Source organism: Biomphalaria glabrata, chromosome 14, assembly GCF_947242115.1.
Source record: "Biomphalaria glabrata chromosome 14, xgBioGlab47.1, whole genome shotgun sequence".
Classification (NCBI taxonomy): domain Eukaryota; kingdom Metazoa; phylum Mollusca; class Gastropoda; family Planorbidae; genus Biomphalaria; species Biomphalaria glabrata.
Genome location: NC_074724.1, coordinates 23,714,282 through 23,736,950, shown reverse-complemented (window position 1 = coordinate 23,736,950; position 22,669 = coordinate 23,714,282). Strand labels below are relative to the sequence as shown.

Here is a 22,669-nt window from a genome sequence, read left to right as displayed (position 1 = left end):
ACCTGAAGACATTATGGATGTATCAGTGACCCTTCAATCTCTTGACTTAGACATCCCACCCAAAACAGTACCTCTTGCTAAAGTGCATGTCAAGTCCCGTTTTGTCCATAGTACTATTACAGCTGCTGTTTTAGAATCCTCATTGTATGACATTGTACTTGGATCAAGATTTATAAAGCTGGAAATTCCCCAAAACTCCACTATTAAGTTGCCTTCAGTGCATCTAACCGCATCCTCTCGACAAGGAGTAAGAGACACCCAAGACGTTTTTAAATCCAAGCACACCATAAGAGATATGACGCCATCACACCTGCCTATTAATGTTAGCTCTCAATGTAGAGAGGCCCTGCAGGTTGCGAGAGAAACAGTCAAGTCTCACCCCTCCGAATTAGTTAGCAGGAGCAAACTTGCCATTTCACCTCAAGTCAACCAAGTAGGACAACGGGCCAATAAACAGGCTAGGCGCATTCACACCCGTGGTGCAAGTCACCTTACCCAACCAGGCTCTACATCCAGAGACGGAAAGTTTGAGGCTTGTCAGTCATGCAAGTCCCGGATTGATAAGTTCCGCAGACCATATTCATTCAGGAGAAACAAACAGTGCCACCAGCAACAGAGACTTTTTGGTTCACCCCTCACTACCGCACTACCATCAGGTTCCCAAACATCTATGACAGATTTTAGTGTCCTTGATTACCAGATGGAAAGCCCACAGCACCAGCTACATTCTTCATACAAAGAGAAACCTGATAGGCCACCCTGTAGAATCCAAGGTTCAAGTACACTACAGTCCGGAAACATATATGGTGTCCAAGAAAATGGCTGTTCGGAGAAGAAACAGTTGTTTCTGTTTCCAGAAACGTACTAGGCTAAACGCCCCGAGACGGGTCGTTTCAAGCTAGGGGCTCTGTAGTGGGGAGGACATAATATACGGGTCGGTTCAACTTGACCAAGCACCGGTCAGCAAAGGGTCAAGTTGACCTCTGCCCCGGTAGCTGAGATTTGAATTCCTTTTCCTGCTGGCATCCTCGATTGAAACTTGCTGCTACGCACCTACTCCAATACCACCTTGTCTGATCCTGCTGTGTTTGTCCTAAGTTCATTGTTTTGACCAAGGCTGCAGGTTTTTTGTGTACATTAAACTTATAATAAGCCTCCTGACTTGCTTCGTCATTTGGGTTGTCATAGTCTGTGCTGAACCCACCACACATACATACATACATACATACATACATACACACATACACACATACATGCATACACGCATACATGCATACCTGCATACACACACACACACACACATATATATACATACACATATATACATACACATATATACATACACATATATACATACACATAACAAATGTGTGCTTTTAAGTATAATAATTGGTTTATTTCATTTTTTCTTGTAGTCTGTGATGGCTACTTTAAATAAACATTTCTAGTTGAGGTACAATTTTAAAAAATTGCATTAATGAATTATGCATCAAGCTGGTTGTAACCAACTACAAGATCTGCCGTCACGTGACACTTCTTAAGATTTGCTTTCATTTTCAGTTAATCAACATCACATCTTGTTACTGAAACAGAAACAAAGGGAAACAACTCTTTCAACTCTATGTCAACATATGTTTCTGGGTTGTTCTTAATGGTTTTTTGTTAATGGTCGAAAAATCTTTTTGTGAGATTAGTGTCCTTGCAAATATTTCCGGTTCTTGATATCCTTCAACACAGACTGAATAGAGGAAAATTATATTTCCTCTTCCTTGAAGCCCGCCCCCAAACTTCGTATGACAGAAGGTACAATATGTACACGTCAATAAGTAATGTAAATAATATGAGTATCAGTATAAGAAACTCGCCTTATCACGTATTAATGCATGCATATAGTTTAAATCGCCCAACTTTCTGTTATTTGTTTCAGCCTTAGGGCTGCATACATTCTCGACAGACCAGTCATGGAAGGCATCACATCCCCAAAAAATCGTCGCGTCCAATGGAACAGATCATGTGATGTTTCGAAAAGCCGGACAGCACCGCCTCGTGGTCTGGATTTGGGTCCCGGGCCTTAGTTTGCGCATCACTGAATCCAATAATAGCGTAACAGTGCTGATCGTGTGAAATTTTCAATTATGTTGGTGGATGGGGGGGATGTTTACTATTGTGAACGTGGGCGTTTAACATCAATGAAAGTGCGTGACGCCAGCAGAAGACAGGAAATGTACTGCCAAGGACGCCAGGATTATAAAGAAGCCCGGATGAGAGAGAAGTTGGGAATTTCGGGAAGGCGATGCACACATAAGACCAAGACTTACGGTACCGTGTGATTTAGGAAGTGAAATTGACCTGGCTCTTAGGTGGGCATTTTTTAAAAATGTGGGTTTTTTTGGCATTTTTAAATATTTTTTTTTGTGTTTTCTTTGTATAAAACTTATATCAACTCACTCTGTCTGTCTGTCTATCTGTCTGTCTGGTAAAAAATATGTACACGTAATTTCTCCCACAACCAATCTCGGATCAAGTTGAAACTTCGCACAATTATTCATTGGCATAGACAAGACATGAATCAATTTTTAAAAAGTCCCCAATTAGTCTATTAATTATTAATAGTTGTCTGTTTATATCAACAAAAGAAATTAATGCTTCTGTATTCACCTATAAATTTGTTGGGTTTAGTCCCCTTACATAATTGTTAGTGCTATTTTTGCCTCATGCATTCTCCGATGAAGTTGATTCTTTAAACAATAAATTGTACATTATTGATAAATATATATATATATATATATATATATATTTAAAGGCGGGGTTTTTCCCCTTTAGAAATCATTTTTCAATAGGATTATTTATATTTTGTTTATTATGTTCTTTTTTTTTGTTTAACATTGTTATGTTTGTTTAGTTTACTATGTGTGTGTTTTTGTGTTGTTTTTTTTTCAGCCTATTTAATTATGTTTTTATTTGTTTGCTCTGTTAAACTTCTTTTTGTTTTTGTTTGTTCTGTTTATTGCTTTGTTTGTCATGTTTTTTTATTTGTTTGCTTGTTTGTTTGTTTGTTTGTTGTTGTTGTTTTTATTGTGTTGTTTTTTTACCTCAATCTACCACAGACAAACAATGGTTTGGTCTGCAATGGATGTGGCAATATATGTAGGTTGAATAGCCACAGGAACTACAGTACTCATTAATCTTTGGACTCAAAGACAAGCCATATTATTGTTTGAATGAGGATGTAGGACTTTGAAGGCTATATCGAAATATTAGTGGAATGTTTTATTCATGACCTGGGGACCATTAAGTCATAAAAATACATGACCTATAGATGATGAATTATACAAAACATGACTTAGGGGTTCAAACAAAACATCATAAACTATATATTAATATCTAGTGAACTTGTGGAAAACAAAAATTATTTCCTGACTTTAAGATGATAGTACCAAGACAAAAGAAATCCACAAATTACAAAAGCCAAGCTCAAATCAAATCAACATTTCAAGAAACTGGGGCGGATTATTCGTTAGACACACTGTGTCCTTGGGGAGATGTATCTTAGAGGTAGTCTTTTCTTATTTATTTAGTGTGTCCGGGGGAAATGTATCTTAGAGGTAGTCTTTTCTTATTTATTTAGTGTGTCCGGGGGAGATGTATCTTAGAGGTAGTCTTTTCTTATTTATTTAGTGTGTCCGGGGGAGATGTATCTTAGAGGTAGTCTTTTCTTATTTATTTAGTGTGTCCGGGGGAGATGTATCTTAGAGATATTCTTTTCTTATTTATTTAGTGTGTCCGGGGAGATGTATCTTAGAGATATTCTTTTCTTATTTATTTAGTGTGTCCGGGAGAGAAGTATCTTATAGGTATTCTAATTCTCGACATAAAGTGTTTATGGAATTAATTCAACTTATACCGCCACATCTGTCAAGTACAATTTATTTCCTTTGTGCAATACCAAACAAAAATAATTAATTACTAATAAATAATTAACTAATTGGTTAACTTTTCAGATACAAGTAATAATTGTGGAAATGTTCCACTCGATCCGAGATAGGGTGTGGGAGAAATAACGTGTACTAAAATGGTACCAGACAGACAGGTCGATAGACAGAGTAAGTCAATATAAGCTTAGTAAACACAAAGTTTTGAACAGATAGGTCTAAATGTTCTTCTTGAATATAGTGAAGTAAGTTGTTTGTCTGAGCTCCATAGGGAACGAGTTCCAAACTTTTGGTCGGTGTTTTGAAATAACCCGCCAGTAAGAAATAGTTACATTTCTGATCCCAGAAGTAAATCTAATTCATATGATTCCCTTTTTTTCTCTCCTTAAGTGACATTTGAATAAAAGACAAGTGACCGGAATCAACCAAGGAAACCACTAACTGGGTTTAAGTGTCTAATTAACATGTACGACCAGGTTATCTAATGGAGCCTCGTAGGATGTAACAATCTTCATTTTTGAAAGAATTGGAACCAGTGAAATCTGCTCATGTGAATGCTGACCATGTCCCCCAACCTGCTCTCTTTACCAAGAGGCCCGTACAAGACACTGGCCCCAAAACAAAGAAAACTATATGGAGAGCTCCCTGATATGGAAACCACAGCGCAGTTCATCTTATGTATTGGTCCAACATAAAAATGAGAACGAAGTATAAGAAGAAGAAAAAAGAATATCTGTAGTTCTTAAGATAAGAGAAAGTGAAACCTTTTTATTAACAATTTTCAAGAGTATTTTTTTAAGTATGAACGAATATTAGAAAAATAAACAAAGAACTTTGCCATAAGCTCAATTGTCATGTTATAATTAGTTAAAATGGACTTTTTTTTTGTTGTATTTAAGTTCTTTTTTTTTCGAGGAATGACATCCCCCTTTTATATCAACATATTTACAATTTGACAGAAGGGAAATAAATCTATCAGCATTCACAGATATCGCTAAATTTGTAGGTTTTAACCCTAACCCTAACCCTTATTTATCGTACTTAACAAAACATGAAGCAATACTAAAATTAAACATTTAGTCAATTAATTATTGGTAATTATATCTTTTGTTTCATATCGAATTAGAGAAATAATTTCTACACTATTGATAGATATAGTTGTAAGGGCAGATTTTCCCCCTTGGACAAGCTTGCTTGTTTTACTAGTTCCAAGAAAGTTTCCTATATTGATGTCTAATGTATTTCTCTCTCTCTCATTCTCACTCTCCCTCTCTCTTTCTCTCTCTCTCCCTGTATTTCTATCTCTATATATACTTAAGTGAACAGGCTTTCAGAAATCTTAAACTTAGTTAAAGGAATCACCTCTTCCTTCCTTACAGCTGACAAAATATCAGAGGCCCAGCTGCTAAAATTGTGTTTGTGTTTTTTTTTTAATTATTATTATTTTGTTATTGTTTCGTTTATTGTGAACCTCCAGAAAGAACAGAAAGTCCTGGCCCAAATCTCCTGCTGGAAAGCAGCGGGAAAGGTTTAAACTCAGGACAATCATGCTACCCATCGACCAGGCAGCCCCCCAGCCAGGGGCGTAGCTAAAGTTAGGGGAAAAAGGGGGGGGGGGTCCAAATGTGAAAATCCTTCCCAAATTTGTTTCGACATTAAGTATCCCGCCATTATTTCATGTCATAATGTCAAATGTCAAAATGCAGGGGCCCCTAAAGAGGTCGAGCCCCCAGGGCCCTCAAATTTCTAGCTACGCCACTGCACCCAGCATAAAAGAGCAGTACAATTATATTATGAAATTCTGTTCTTTAATTTTAAACAAGTATAAAAATGTAAAATGCTAATATATCTTTTCGCATCTCAACCACTCCCCTATAGTCGTGTCTAGACCTCACCCTCACCCCCCTCACCCCCCCTCCGTTTCCCATTTATTTTTTCCCATTTACCACACAACTTACTTTATAACTCGATTCAATTGGGCAGACAACTCCGGTAGTAAATACTCTCTACGTGGAAGGCTGCAGCTATCAGAGCATGTCCGTTGTCGCTACGGTAGTGATGACTCAATACGTCCTTTACAGGTTGCTAGTAGGGGGTGACTTTCTCTCCCCCCACCCCGCTGTCTCACCCCTTCGTGCCCCGCATCATCAATTGGCCTAATTTTTCACGGCCACTACCCCCCACCCCCTATAGCAAGTGGCCTGTTCCTCTCCCCTACCAAATCCTACACGCATACACATTAAATATAAAACACACACACACACCTGAACCCAGCTCAGACTGTTTCAAGTGAATCCAAAGAAAGAATATGAATCATGGATGAATCACAGATTCCTAAAATTTATAGTAAAAAAAGAAAAGAAAAGAAATTATTTTTTAGCCAAGTGTTTTAATTTCAATTTTACAACAACACAAATGTTACGTAGGTGGCCTTCGTGGGTCCTTGTGATATCAATTATATGTGTTCTTTCAATTATAAAAGTTATAATGGTCTGTGCTAGGTAATCGATTCTCTTGTCTGTGATTCAGGCAATCCGTGACATGATCGCATGCCAACTGATAAGAATAACTATTTGTAAGAATTTAGACTAAATGTGCGATGTGTGGCAGAGGCCAAAACTGCTTGGCCAACTTAGAACAGAGCTCGGGTTCGAATCCCGACTAGAGCAGAGTTGTCTTAGCTGCGCACCTAAAGGCAGCACGGAAACATCCTCCCAGTTACCCCCCTCCCCCCACTGGTCCACAAAAAGATCAGACCAGAGGTAACTGAGCATGCTGTAAGCCTGAAAGAGGCGCCATATAAAAGCAATTTTAAAAATAAATAAACAGACCAACCCAAATAATACAATGCGATATCATAGGGCAAGGATCAATCACAAGGCGTCGAAGGACCCTTTTATAAGATTGAAGTAGATTTCTATTCAGTGGTCTTATCGGCTTATTGACTATGGAGTGCCGAGCAAATGGTCCTTGCAATATTTTTTAAAGTTTTTTTTTTAACATGACAAAATCTGCAGTTCGTCACTGAATCTTTGTAGTTATAGGAAATATTGTAAAGTAAAGTTCTCCTTTCAGATCTTGTGGTCTATAAGGCAGATGATGTAAAGATCATCTGTTTCTGTGGCCTACGGTTAACGAGGGTGTCATGTAGCCAGTACAACGACCAACCGCCTTTACTTTTCCCCAACTAATGTCAGGTACCCATTAGAGCGCCCAAAGATCCGGAAATTAAAATCCCAGTCTTCACCAGGATTCGAACCCGGGATATTGTAACTGCATTGTATTGTGCAACGAGAGATGTTGATTCAATGTTAAGAATAAAAGTAATTTGAAACACAATGTGTTGGTCTACTCAGTACATGAGAGTGAAATGAGACTAGAGACTTTCGTTTGCTATTGGTGCAAGTAGTTGCATATACTTTGTTGAAGTCACTCAACACAAGTGGCGGTCAAGTGGAGCTTTTTACATATTGTTAAGCGGGTGCTGCCTTGCCCTGGCCTTGTCTTCCTTGTCACTCTCTGGCTACACAAGAAAAAAAAAACTTTCTATTTTATTTTAATTTTGCACTGCATAAAATATTTTGAAGTTTCTCACACCATTGTGTGTATATCAGTCGAACACCATTGTGTGTATATCAGTCGAACACCATTGTGTGTATATCAGTCGAACACCATTGTGTGTATATCAGTCGAACACCATTGTGTGTATATCAGTCGAACACCATTGTGTGTATATCAGTCGAACACCATTGTGTGTATATCAGTCGAACACCATTGTGTGTATATCAGTCGAACACCATTGTGTGTATATCAGTCGAACACCATTGTGTGTATATCAGTCGAACACCATTGTGTGTATATCAGTCGAACACCATTGTGTGTATATCAGTCGAACACCATTGTGTGTATATCAGTCGAACACCATTGTGTGTATATCAGTCGAACACCATTGTGTGTATATCAGTCGAACACCATTGTGTGTATATCAGTCGAACACCATTGTGTGTATATCAGTCGAACACCATTGTGTGTATATCAGTCGAACACCATTGTGTGTATATCAGTCGAACACCATTGTGTGTATATCAGTCGAACACCATTGTGTGTATATCAGTCGAACACCATTGTGTGTATATCAGTCGAACACCATTGTGTGTATATCAGTCGAACACCATTGTGTGTATATCAGTCGAACACCATTGTGTGTATATCAGTCGAACACCATTGTGTGTATATCAGTCGAACACCATTGTGTGTATATCAGTCGAACACTCAATTAAGACAAGTGACATGAGACAGGCGTGGGGTGTCATGAACAAGATGGCAAAAGCACAAGTCAAAAGTAAAAATAATCTTGCTACAAGAGACGACAAAACATTATCCAAAGAGTTAAATTTGCATATTTAAATATTTTAAATTGTGTCTACAAACATCTGGACTTACCTAACACTTATGTAAGATTGTTCTTTATTGATTTCTCATCAGCTTTTAATACCATACAACTTCATCTGCTTATTGAAAAAATAAAAGCGTTGCAGATTAGTCCATACATAATACTATGGGCGAATTAATTTTTGACCCAGACACCTCAGAGGGTTAGGGTAAACAATGTTATACCAAATGCATACATAGTTAACACAGGGGCGCCCCAGGGGGCTGTGACATCACTATTGTGGTTCATTTTGTACACCAATGATTTTCAATCCGATAGTCCGCTGATGATACAGCTCTTCTTGCCCTGCTCTCAGAGAGCTCAGACGTAAATGAGTATTTCAAAGAAATAGAACACATTGAAAAATACTGTAAAGATAATTTTGTATTATTAAATGTCAAAAACAAAGAAATGATAATCGATTTTCGTAGGGAAAAGAAGGAAAATGATATTGTACCTGTAGCTAAGAGAGACTCTTGAAATAGTGCAAACTTTTCAATACCTTGTTACTATTTTAGAAAACAAATTAAATCTTACAGCATATATTGATTATATCAGCAGAAAGGGGCATCAAAGATTACGATTACTTAGAAAAATGTCTTCGTTTAATGTTAGCGAAAAGGCCTTGGCTATGTTTTATCACGCCACATCTGTAATATTTTAAGTTTTAATATCACTGCCTGGTATGGCAATTTGAGCATTAAAAAAATAAACTTCATAGAATCCTAAATGCTGCTAATAAAATCATTGGCAAAAAACTAATCCCATTTTGGCAGCTGTTTGAGACAAACATTCAAAAAAAACTTTAAAATATTTTAGAAATAAAAAATCACCCTTTGAGTCAGGATTTTTAATTTTATCATCACAAAAGAGATACAAGACACCGATAGCAAAGACAGACACAAAAACTGTATTGTTCCCAAGGCAATTACATCATTAAATAGAAACTATCTTTTCGAATGTAAATTGTGATTGAGTCTGGTGTGATTGTATATTTTGTTTTTTTTATAGTTAAAATATTTTATTTTGGTGTAATGCACAAAATGTTAGACAAATTTCCCTATGGGTATTAAAGATTATTATTATTTTGTTAGAAATGAACGAGTAGTCATCCTCTGGCGCTGCCAGGGTCGAGTTTCGCTAAAGAGAAACAAAATTCAACGTAGTCACTTTAACAGTTTCCACTGAGGAATTTTCTGGTGATGTGGCAGGTCTGCAGCAGTACCGCCCTCTAACAGGCAACGAAGATGTTCCTAGGAATGTTAAGGGCCTTGAAGGTGTCTGTGAGGTCAGTTGTTATTATCCCCTCGGTTGATATAACAATGGGGTATATTGTTATTTTGGACAATCCTCACTTTCCATCCCGTCTCACTTTCCATCCCTCCTCATTTCCCTCCCGCCTCACTTTCCCTCCCGCCGACCACCGAACGCCACTACTGGTTTACAAATATACAGCTCCAGTGGGATGTGGTCGAGGTCGAGTTCAAAGAAATAGACGAATGAACTGTTTATAAACATTTTTATTACTGTTCACTTGAATTCATTCTTTCCAAATTCATTCTTTCAGCGAGTTTTTAAAAAATTTTCTGAATGACTCTACGAAAAGAGTTGTAGCTAATAAGAGGATAACTTGACGGCAAATATGTCAAAGAAAGACATTCTAATACTACATTCTTATACTGCATTCTTATACTACATTCTTATACTACATTCTTATACTACATTCTTATACTGCATTCTTATACTACATTCTTATACTAAATTCTTATACTGCATTCTTATACTACATTCTTATACTACATTCTTATACTAAATTCTTATACTACATTCTTATACTACATTCTTATACTACATTCTTATACTGCATTCTTATACTGCATTCTTATACTACATTCTTATACTACATTCTTATACTAAATTCTTATACTACATTCTTATACTACATTCTTATACTACATTCTTATACTGCATTCTTATACTACATTCTTATACTACATTCTTATACTAAATTCTTATACTGCATTCTTATACTACATTCTTATACTACATTCTTATACTGCATTCTTATACTACATTCTTATACTACATTCTTATACTACATTCTTATACTACATTCTTATACTACATTCTTATACTACATTCTTATACAACATGTGCCTCAATCGTCCCTCACACTTTAGTACTGGCCCGTGTCCCCAAATTACTTCATTTTAATTAATGTGACCTGCCTGTTTACAACTTACAGAGTTGACTGGGGTCAGGTTCATAAGTTTTTTTAAAAAAATCGCCCCCCTCCCCTTTTCCTCAAAAGTTGTGTATCCACAATGTTTATCTGAGCCACAATGTTTATCTGAGCCACAATGTTTCTCTGAGCCACAATGTTTAGCTGAGCCACAATGTTTCTCTGAGCCACAATGTTTCTCTGAGCCACAATGTTTAGCTGAGCCACAATGTTTCTCTGAGCCACAATGTTTAGCTGAGCCACAATGTTTCTCTGAGCCACAATGTTTAGCTGAGCCACAATGTTTCTCTGAGCCACAATGTTTAGCTGAGCCACAATGTTTCTCTGAGCCACAATGTTTAGCTGAGCCACAATGTTTCTCTGAGCCACAATGTTTCTCTGAGCCACAATGTTTAGCTGAGCCACAATGTTTCTCTGAGCCACAATGTTTCTCTGAGCCACAATGTTTAGCTGAGCCACAATGTTTCTCTGAGCCACAATGTTTCTCTGAGCCACAATGTTTAGCTAAGCCACAATGTTTCTCTGAGCCACAATGTTTCTCTGAGCCACAATGTTTCTCTGAGCCACAATGTTTCTCTGAGCCACAATGTTTCTCTGAGCCACAATATTTAGCTAAGCCACAATGTTTCTCTGAGCCATAATGTTTCTCTGAGTCACAATGTTTATCTGAGCCACAATGTTTCTTTGAGCCACAATGTTTAGCTGAGCCACAATGTTTAGCTGAGCCACAATGTTTAGCTGAGCCACAATGTTTCTCTGAGCCACAATGTTTCTCTGAGCCACAATGTTTCTCTGAGCCACAATGTTTCTCTGAGCCACAATGTTTAGCTGAGCCACAATGTTTCTCTGAGCCACAATGTTTAGCTGAGCCACAATGTTTCTCTGAGCCACAATGTTTAGCTGAGCCACAATGTTTCTCTGAGCCACAATGTTTCTCTGAGCCACAATGTTTAGCTGAGCCACAATGTTTCTCTGAGCCACAATGTTTAGCTGAGCCACAATGTTTCTCTGAGCCACAATGTTTAGCTGAGCCACAATGTTTCTCTGAGCCACAATGTTTAGCTTAGCCACAATTTTTATTTCTGAAGCCTAACTTAATATTTGTTTTCCATTCTCTTTCTTTTTTGTTCATGGTAACCACAGAGACACGTGACCTTCACTAAGTCAGTTATCATTTTTTAAGGCTTCCAGCAGGGTGACACTATCAGACGTTCTCCATTATTTAAAAGATAAAACTTTGCTGAAAACTGATACAGACGGCGAAAAAGGAATTTAAAGACCCCCGGCGTAGAAAGGCTTTGTACGCATTAGTCGTGACAAAATATTGTTGCAACTCTCTAGGTTAGGCACTCAACGAAAAGGCAGGCAACTCAACACAGTTAAACAGGAAATAAATAGTTGTGTTTATTCACTAGGGCAAACACATAACATCCTTCAGCTTCCTCTGAGTCTTACTACTAAGTATACCAGTCCTTTGCTACTTAACCCGAATGTGGACTAACGACAGCCTTCCCCGATTCGCTCCAGGTCCCTACTACAACTTTCAGGCAGCACAAAAGCTGGCTTCTTAGTTTCCCAAACATTCAGACTCTTCACAATCCCTGATGCACTGTTCTTCTCTCTCTTCTAGTGTCTTCCTGTTTACGTTCAATAGTGCGCTAGTGCGCATCTAGAGCACTGGTGTAAGGCAGGGTTACAACAATATGCAGGTCGCAGCTGGGTCTGCGTAATCACGAGAACTACTGTACCCATCCGCAAATCATTGGAAGTTAAGACATTACCCTAGATCTTGTGCACAAATTACAGAAAGCAATTAAAACACAAACATCTAACATCACTAAAGACCTCTTCAGAATGTATATTTTATACCGCACTTCCTAGTAGAGTCTCACTGACCACAGCAGTGCTTCTAGACTTCATGGCCACTGGAAATAAAAAGATAGTCCTATCAAATTTTCATGATTTCAGATCGTGTTTCGACAAATGTCGTGACACTCTGGCTGTGACCATTCACTCCAGTCACAGAAGTGAATCCTAGCGACTTAAAAGTAATGGAAAGTACAAACATTGACCGAATCGTGTTTGATGATGTTTGTATGTCTATGTGCGTATGTTTATATATTTGTATGCTATATGTTTGTATGTTTATGTTTGTATGTTTATATGTTTGTATGTTTATGTTTGTCTGTTTTTATGTTTGTCTGTTTTTATGTTTGTATGTTTTATGTTTATATGTCTATGTGTGTATGTTATATATTTGTATGCTATATGTTTGTATGTTTGAATGTTTCTGTTCGTATGTTTCGAAGTTTATGTTTGTCTGTTTTTATGTTTGTAGGTTTATATGTTTATATGTCTATGTATGTATGTTTATATATTTGTATGCTATATGTTTGTATGTTTATATGTTTATGTTTGTATGTTTGCATGTTTTTATGTTTGTATGTTTATGTTTTTATGTTTGTATGTTTATATGTTTGTATGTTTTGTTTTACACGTTTCGGATGTTTCTTCTGAAATGAAGATGATTACGCCCAAACGTCCTGCAGGACGTCAGGGTATGTAAAAACAAATGGGTTCAATCTCGGAGCCATCGTGACGACTGTCCTAAGCGCATAACACTCAACCACCCATAAAATAATTAATTAATTAATATAATTAATAATAACATTATAAAAAACTTTACAAGCAATTAAAGTAAGCTCCAGCAAGAAATGTTATTATTTTTACGAAACAAACAACAAAATGATGTGAAATATTTAAAAAAAAAAAAAGAAATTCAGTTTATTTGAGTTCAAAGTATCACTTGAAATAACAAAATTAAATCTCAGTTTTTACTCACTCTTACCAATCACACACCCACCCACACGCACACACATGTACTAACAGAAGGCACACACAGAAAGAAATACCAGATGTCAAGAAAACTTGACAAGGCACTGAACACTAACATTAGGTCAGGTGTCACAAGTCACAGATGACACAAATCATCCTAAAGTGCTACTCATCAGAACCACTGTTTAGCCCACTGATTAAAAACATCAACAGAAATCCACTCTAAAAGAGATGTAGTGCAAGTCAACATAGATATAATTCATCTAACTATTTGGCATTCACCGGTATCACAAGAACTAGGACTGACAGAAAACAACAGGTCTACGAGAATCAACAATTCAACGAGAATCAACAATTCAACGTATCTACATTTTACACAGTAGTTACATGAAATATTTACATGAATTCTTAAACGTGTGTATGGCATTTGAACATATTTACATTTCCAACAAATGTACATAAATATTTAAATTAGGAACACAATATCTGGAAAGAGATGTGCTGAATAAAGGTAACCTTGAAAGTAAATATATATCTACATATGGATATATTCTCTGAGGATATTGGATCACAGGGAATGATGGCTGAAGTCTAACAAAATTACAACTTAATATATTTAGCGCGCCTCTGAGTCCAAACATCTCTGTTAAAAACCGATATTAGTTGGAAAAAGTAAAAGCGGTTGGTCGCTGCGCTGGCTATAATATGTCTTCCTCTACATTATGTCTCCCGTCTTGCAACTGATAGTTAGCTTAAAGTCACCGCGACACCTCCAAAGTAAAAATGGAATGATATGGTAGAGTGAGTACATGGCTATTGAAACATATATAGTTAGCTCTTTGTTTGTTGTTGTTTTTTTTCACTTCAAGTTCAGTAATATTATGAATAGATATGTTTTTCCTTTCTTTTTTAAATCTAGATCTATACTGAATTTCACGATAAAGCGCCAAAAGCCAAGCTTCAATTTAGCTATATACTATACAAAATATTCCTAAAACTTAAAACCAAATCTAGTATCTAATAGTATAGTAATATGATTCACTCCTATGCCGACTTTATGGTCTACAGACCTCAACAAGATTTCTTTGTTCTAGATATCTCTAACAAAATCATCACATGGTATTATTAATTAAATAAAACATCAGTCTAGATTTAAATTTACAATACGAACAGAATTCATTTAAGGAATATACAGTTTTAACTCTAACAGAACTATTTTAAATGAACAAAACTTTGTTTTATAGTGTAAAGCTACATGAACACAGAAAATAAATGTTAAGAAATATTTTAAACAAAAAGGACTAACAGTATATATGCAAAAAACTTATGGAATAAAAGGCCTCTGAATAAGACATGTAAGCCTCTATAAACAATCTAATTATGCAGGCGTAATACTATTCTTTAATATGAAATTTGATTCTATATTGTTAACATTTAAATAAACACTTGACAACACACAGCGGTCATATTTTGAGATTGGTCTAATGAAAAGCAGATTAAGGCAGAAGGACTAATTAGGCTGGACTGAAAGATTGTATTCTAAATCTCCTTGTTATTATGCCGGCTATTGTTTCAAAATGTTATTGTACAAAACTAAGCTCATGTTGGTTTGTAATTGCCCATTGTTGAAGTCGTTTGGAAGAGACAAAAGGTCTTCATTTAGATGTGGTTGCTGCTGATGTTGTTGCTGATGTTGTTGCTGATGTTGTTGCTGATGCTGCTGGAGTTGCTGACATTCTTGAAAGTTTCCTTTTGTCCAATCAGAAAAATCTTCTGAGAATTGTCCGGAGCTGTTGGCGCTGAAGTTACTGGGAAGGCTGAACCTTTTGGTCATGTCCAAACTTGTCCTTGGAAAAAGCTCAGAGTTGGATCTGTTTCTCTGGTAAGGACTTGACCCGTGAGTGGCTCCAGAGTGACCTGTGGACGTGACGATAGGATCGATGGTTGAATGGAAAGAACGTTCCGCTGCCCACTGCTTGCGTCGTAGTTCAGTCAGCTGACTCTGACTTGTAGTGTTTAGCAGCGTAGTTGATGACTTGTAGGACGTAGTGGAGGAATTCAATACTGGGCTGTTTGTGGTGTTGATGGAGTGTTGAAGTGAAATGCTTCCGGTCTGTCTTTGATGCAAAGACTCCTGGGATTGATATGCACCGATAGAAATATTTTGTGCAATAGTTTGGTTCTTGAATAGTTGTGACTCCAGCAAACTTCCTTCATTTAATACCCTCGCAGAGTCCGTTGCTTGTGGTGCAGTATTGTGGTACACACTTCTGCTGGGTGGAACTGTTTGGTGATTGTCTTGGTTTGCATTGACTGTCTCTGGAATGGACGAGAACATAGTTTGGAAAGCACTTTGGTTGGACGATAAATTATTACCTTGAGCTATGGATGATAAAGAGGGCGATACATTGTTAAGACATGACATTGCTGCTGATCTGGCTTCATCTCTTCGACTTCTTCCTTGTGGACTGTGCCTTGAGAAATCTGAACTGGCTGACGCAGAGGACGGCAGGTTTTTAAAGATGCTCAAAAGTTCCTTGCAGTCTGAAGGATCAAAAGAGCTGGAAGAATGTCTCTGCGCTTTCATGATGACTTGAAAGTTGAACCTGTAGGTGTACCTTTTGCCTTGGACTTTGGATAGAATCATTTTGTCGTAATAGTACCTCATAGCCCTGCTGACTTTGTCGTAATTCATACTTGGCTGCAATAAAGAAATACATTTTACATATCGGAAAGAAATAAGTCAAATATTTTTAAAAAATTAGTCAATACTTATTTCATGTTCAAATAATGTCAACTAATCATTCAGCATTTTATTTGTCAATGAAATATAAAGATATATAAATATTGGCCAGTATGGGGAGAACACACGAAATGTACGGTTATTATCGCGACTCTCTATTAACGTACAATCCATCTATACTTCTATGTGCGAAATTCTAGTTTAAAATATATGTTTCAATTTTTTAAATGAGTTTTTGACTCGCGCCCAACCAACTTTTACAACATCCCACCTTCCATCCATTCTAAAATGTGTAAACTAGTTGAAGGAGTTGTACAAAATTAAAGTGGTTTCTTTTACTTATTTTAGGTCTAAATCTTGAATGAGATTATTGCCGATAATGAGAGATTTGTGTCTTAAGCAGTGTGGAATATAAACAAGTTTATAAAGTGTGACAAACAATAAATGTATTACAATTCCATCAAATCGCAAATGTAAATGAGAATTTCAAATACCTTGTTCTTTCGTTTGCCCCATCGTCTGGCCACTTCCTCGGGGTCTATCATGCGAAATTCTCCCTTGTTGCCCAACCACTTGATGCAGTTGTCATTGGTGCTCTCAGAGAGCAGCTCCAGCAAGAACTGCCAGAGTTGAACCTGGCCACTGCCTGAGAAATAAACAACATAGTAAACAACATTAGTTGTTACAGCCTCAGTGATGTAGCATTCTCAGACTTACAAGATAGCGATGTAGCATTCCGGGGTTAAAAATAGCTACGTAGCATTATGAAATTTAAGATATCGATGCAGCATTCCAAACTTGCTCGACCTGTGATTGTTTATTTTTTTACAAAACTTATATCTACTCACTCTGTCAGTCTGTATGTCAGTCTGTCTGTCTGGTACAAATCTTGTACGCATTATTTCTCCCCCTTACCATTTTCAGATCAGTTGAAACTTTGCTCAAATTATTCATTGACGAATTAAATAAAAAAATCAATCACAAAATTAACCAATTATTTAATTAATTAGTGATGATTTATTCGTGCATAAATAAATGATCATACATCTTGCAGTATTGAGATATATGGCAGAAATTCTGAGGTTCTTTTGCTTATGTAAACTTGATGTTGTTCTTTTCGAAAGTATTTTTCTTAACTTTGTTTGTTTAAAATATATATTCAACAATTGTCATAGTGTCATTACAGATAGATATGCATAACAAAGGGATCTTTATAAAAGTTCTTGTGTAGAAATCTATAGTTTCCATGTAGTTTAAAGATTGTTAATTCTTGTATATCTCCACTTCAGTAACGGAGAGCATTATATATTTACTATTATTATGCGCCTACGCTGGGTATTGATGTTAACAATACAGAAGTAAAAAAATAACAACAAATGATTAAATAATACTAGTGCAAGATCATACTTATTCAGACTTGAGTGTTAATTTTCAGTTTTACAAAAATGAGCTCACCTTCCAGAATGTAGGACGCTATTCTTCTCATCTTGTCTCCATCGTCTGGTTTACTTCTGTGAGTTGCCACCCTTTTGTGTGACATTTGTTCAGGCTTTACTTCGGGAATATCCATTGGTGCTATGACTTTGTGGAACTCTTCATCCGTCACGGTGTCTGAGAGAAGAAATGATTAACAATAAGTGGACTTCATTTTCAAAGTTACTTTGACAGTACGAAAACCTATAGTGAGCACGAGTGGTTTAATAAATAAACATGAATTATTACAAATAATAAAAATATTATAGACGTTACGATTTGAACTATTCCTAAATACATTACTGGTAAAGTGGTAAAATGTACATTTGTTTTTCATTACAATTTGAACATATGCATTTTAAAGACATACACTTTGTCGTGTGTTATGTATACAATTCATATGTTTTTAATGTTTAGAATTAAAATTGACCAAGAAGAAAAATCTTCCGCACAAAAAATACATGGTCAATGAATTTTATTTGAAAATGAGAAAAACATATAAATCCAGATGATAGAGCAGACTAGTCGAGCGACCCGTCGTTGTTTCCGTTAATTCTACATAAAAATAAACAACAATAGTCTTGTCGGCTTACTGAGCCTAAAGAAAAAAGTTAAAAGCAAGATAAGCAACATCCAGTGTGTGTGTGTGTGTGTGTGTGTGTGTGTGTGTGTGTGTGTGTGTGTGTGTGTGTGTGTGTGTGTGTGTGTGTGTGTGTGTGTGTGTGTGTGTGTGTGTGTGTGTGCGTGCGCGCGCGCGCGCGCTGGGTGAGCATTCTAGCAAATTCTTCGGCCGCGGCACTCTGTGTTTTGGAAGGTCGCATGTTAGTTCGTAGTTTGCCCGTCTCATACAGAGTTAACCCGATAATTTCATGCTCGCCAACTAGTTTCTTCTAAATATCCTCCTGACATCGCTTGATGGGTGTGTGTGTGTGTGTGTGCGTGTGTGTATTACGTCATCCATTTTAAAACAGTGTGTGTGTATGTAGTGATTCACTTTTGACACGACTAGATGTACAAGGTAAGTATGCTGACAATAAGTTCAGATGACTATCTCCAGCGCAGTGAGAACATTTGCCGTGAGATCGTCACACAGAATGCAGCCCCCCCCCCCCCTCCCTCCCTTCCCCTACCGTTCTCTCTTGAACCAGATCTAGTTTATCAGCGACAGATCTATTGAATGTGCCCAAGAAGCAATGACTTGTTAGCGACAGCTACGTCCAGATTCCCACAACTTCATTTTGTTGCTCTACACCTTGACTTGTGTTATTCCATTTTTTTTAATCACTTTACAAGAAATACATTTTTTTGTACAATTAGAGTCAAAGTCCGACATTACGAACTCGTAATGATATAAATCTAGCTATATTTATTAATGTACAGTTGAATGGTTTTACACAATGAAATGATTTAAACATTAAGCCTGCCAGTTAGAAACCTCCGTTCTACCCTATGTAATCTTGTAATCAATGTACGTGAAGGATTTGGTTCTGAGTAAGGATTTTTGTTGAGGTTTCTAGCCCTTTTTGTGGATAGTTCCAAAAAAGTGCATGTCAATGCACTGTAACTGTTTCATGAATAAAATTTGTCTTTGGTGGTTGATGCAAAAATACTGAGCTGAAATTGTCGAGGAGATATTTCGGATTTTTATTTTTGGTTGGGGAAGGGGGAGAAAGGGGGAGAGTTTTATAAACATGTTTGCTATAATATTTAGTTGACACTCAAAGTGAACTTTGCAACAAAGAGACGTGCGTTAAACTTCAATAGAACATTTCTTATATTGACTTTCCGTGCGAATGATTAATACACATTGTGTGGTAAGCATTGGTTAAAAACAAAACTTTTTTTATTGTAATGCTTTTTGTGTATTACTTAATTTTTTTTAAATTTATTTTGGATTCAAACCCCCCCCCCTTTTTTTTTACCGTCATTTAAAAAAAGAAAGCTAATATTACATCGAATTTTAATGACTAACACTACACTATTTGTGATAATTGACGCATGGTTTTCGAGAATATGTTGTAACTAGGCTATGCAAACCAACCTAGGCTCGTGGTGGCTGAGTGGTTAAGCACCTGGATTCCGAACCTGGAGTCTTGGGTTCGAATCTTGGTGAAGACTGGGATTGTGAATTTCCTCCCAACTCTAATGGGTGCCGGACTTTTATGGGGGGGGGGGGAGAGGTAAAGGCGGTTAGTCGTTGTGCTGGCCACATGACACCCTGATCGCTAACCGTTGGCCAATTAACAGATCGCTTTGTCTTTACTTTTTACTATAACTAAGCGACATAACTTTTGTTTCACAGGTGATTAATTCTTGAACATTGTCAGGCATACATTAACAAATTATTAAAAACCTTTGAAAAAAACAACTTTCTTATAGTTTTCCTAGCATTATTCTCGAAGCGTTTAAAAATGTTTGAAAGAATGTGTATAAAAACGATATACAATGTGTTACATAAAATTATGTATCAGCAGTCAATCTTACCAAAGTGTGTGTCTTTTTGATCAAGTTGTATACATTCCATTATGTCATCCAGCATGGATCCTGGGTACTTCAAGTCGCCAGCAGCCATCTCCTCCAAATGGTCAGGAGAGCCGGATAAGTAGTTGATCGCTATGTGCTCATCGTAAGACGGGGGCTTTCTCACGGGTACGCTGCACTGAAAATTCTGCCCCTGCACATTGTCATAGGCAGATCTATGGGACATGGAAACGTCGGACAAAGACGACCGTGAGGCGGGCACTAGAAACTCTAAGTTTGAGGCGAATGAAGTGTCATACTTTTCAGCCAGTGTCACGCTCGCTTCAAGTGGGCTCTGGGAGGTGATAGTGGATGAAGGGGACGAAGTGGTGGAGGTTGAAATACAACTGGGCTGGCAAGTGGTTGGGTTCTGGAAGGTCGGGTTGTACAGCTCAGGGGTGTTGCTGGTGGTGTATGTCGTGTAGCTTTCGGCATCGGAGAAGCTTTCTACGCTGCTGACGGAGTTGATGCTGTCGAAACTGTTGCTCTTTTGTCTCCAGACCAAATTGTCTGAATACAGCGAGTCTTCTAGTTTCGTAGCGCTGTTCTGGTGGTAGCCATTGCTGCTGGACACTGAGCAGTTGCTGTGTGCCTGATAACCACCCTCTTTGACTGAAGTGTTGATGATGAGACTTTGGAAGGGGCTGTTACTAGAGTAAGACGAGTCCACATCAGGATTTTTATAGCAGCTATCTCCTACGGATGTCTTCATACTGTTATTCAGGCCAACGCTTTCGCTGGCCGAGGTGCTGCCTTCATAAGCCTGTCTATTGCACGAGGACGCCGAGCTGCTAAATATAGCCTGGCCATCCAGCGAGGCAGACAGACTGCTCGATGTGGACCAATCCGCGTGAAAGACGCCACTGCTGTCAGAATCGCATGCTGAGGAGGTCATCTTCCAGAGGCCGGACTGCACGGGGGAACTGGACTCGAAGCCTCCGTCCTGGTTGAACATATCAAAGAGATCGTCACTGGGCGATGGCACTGTCTGGTCAAGGTTCAGGTGGGTGAAGAAGTCTGCAGACATGTCAGATGAAAGAAAGATTATCCTGGATTATCTTCTGCAAATTAGATTTGAGAGAGATTATTAGATATGGTACTAAAGTCTCTCAGAAAACGTTTGTTATAGAGCATCCCTCTCAGCATTCTCATAATCAATAAACAAATTTAGACTCTACAGAAAGTTCCACATCTAAAACTCTTTTTGTTAACATTTTTAATAACTATAAAAAAAAAATTAATTCATCCTCCCTAATGATATCCTCTATCTGGGTTTATTTTATTTTTTCCATATAGCATAAATGTTATTGTCGATATTAAAGTAACAAAAAAATAAATAACACAAAATTTAAAGTTTAATTTTTTTTAATTTATATTTTGCATATTTGGAAGACCTATAAATTAACTAAAAACTCTTACCTTTTATTTAGCAAAAAAAGAAATAATTCACTTACCAACTCGGAACAATTAATTTATGTACAAGTAACAGTACATGAGATAAAGATCGGTATATCAACTTAAAACTTCGACTGACTAACGCGGGGTAGATTATGTCATGGTGTCAAAGTGTTGTCGCTTCCAAAGCTAGCGCGCGACTGACACTTTTGCTTTACCGTCTCTCCTTGTAATAGTTTTTCTCTTGCACCTAAACAATAGTAAGAAAAAAAAAGTAGTCCCGACAAGTCGTAGTACGACGATCTAATTCGCTATCATACAGGTTCCAAATTTTATGAATGAAACTGCCGTGGGATTTTTGTCCCCTGACGTTTTCGCGCAGCGTAGGAATTTGCATGTTTAGGCGCATGCGCGACGAGGTCAGGAGACCGCCTACATAAGGTTAAATTTAGGCCCAGTATGTGTCATAAAAAAAAAGGCTGTCCTTGTTGACTCAGGGTTTGTTTTGGTCTTTAGAATACAGAATTAGGGCACACGCGAGAGTTGACTAGCTAAAGTGACCTTCCTCGGTCCGAGTGGGATCAAATAATATGTAATGCATTAAATATTGTTTGGCCCTGCTACATGGGCAGTAGATTAAATCAGCGTGTTAAAGCCCATATAAAGGTACTTTTTATAGACAGTTATGAAAAACAACTGTGAAATGCTTAGAAATGCATAGGGCATCTCTTCTGATTTCAGCAATCTCCCTGACCTAATTATGTTAACTGTGGTAGGCTACCTAGGTGACTTTTTTAAAAATAAACATTATCAGTTGTTTTATATGTTTTTATGTTGTTTTTTTTTCCAGGCATAATTAAAAGGGAAGCAACTGTTGTTAAAGAGTTTCGTCATGCACCGAGTAGCCTCCCTCAACGATATGCAGTAGGCCCAGATAACTGCGACACACAAGGGCCTACTTATTTAAAACACCATATTACACAACCGCGCCATTTGCATAGGTCAGTGAGTTCTCTACATCTGAAATAAACAAGGCTTTAAAAAAGCCTTCGCCCAATAGACACACCTCTTTCAGATTAGCCGAAATTGTAAACAAA

General features: G+C 37.4%; 2 protein-coding genes across 4 annotated transcripts; both read right to left on the bottom strand.

Annotated features, from left to right (window-relative positions):
• Positions 1-7,395: 7,395 nt before the first annotated feature.
• On the bottom strand, positions 7,396-12,358 carry LOC129922701 (zinc finger protein 699-like). The gene is made up of 3 exons (XM_056009635.1): positions 12,355-12,358; positions 10,608-11,650; positions 7,396-7,455 (listed from the first exon to the last, which is right to left on the bottom strand). Exons 1-3 carry the CDS (start codon positions 12,356-12,358, stop codon positions 7,396-7,398), a joined length of 1,107 nt encoding a protein of 368 aa, XP_055865610.1.
• Positions 12,359-13,364: 1,006 nt separating this feature from the next.
• On the bottom strand, positions 13,365-21,800 carry LOC106055229 (uncharacterized). 3 transcript variants are annotated; one of them, XM_056011344.1, is made up of 5 exons: positions 21,597-21,800; positions 20,142-21,238; positions 17,640-17,795; positions 16,679-16,830; positions 13,365-16,142 (listed from the first exon to the last, which is right to left on the bottom strand). In XM_056011344.1, the coding sequence occupies exons 2-5, from the start codon at positions 21,202-21,204 to the stop codon at positions 15,006-15,008; spliced, it is 2,508 nt and encodes an 835-aa protein (XP_055867319.1). In that variant the 5' UTR covers positions 21,205-21,238; positions 21,597-21,800; the 3' UTR covers positions 13,365-15,005. The 3 variants fall into 3 exon arrangements, with proteins under 3 accessions (XP_055867319.1, XP_055867321.1, XP_055867320.1); XM_056011346.1 differs by having other exon boundaries at positions 20,142-21,194; XM_056011345.1 differs by having other exon boundaries at positions 21,632-21,800.
• Positions 21,801-22,669: the final 869 nt, after the last annotated feature.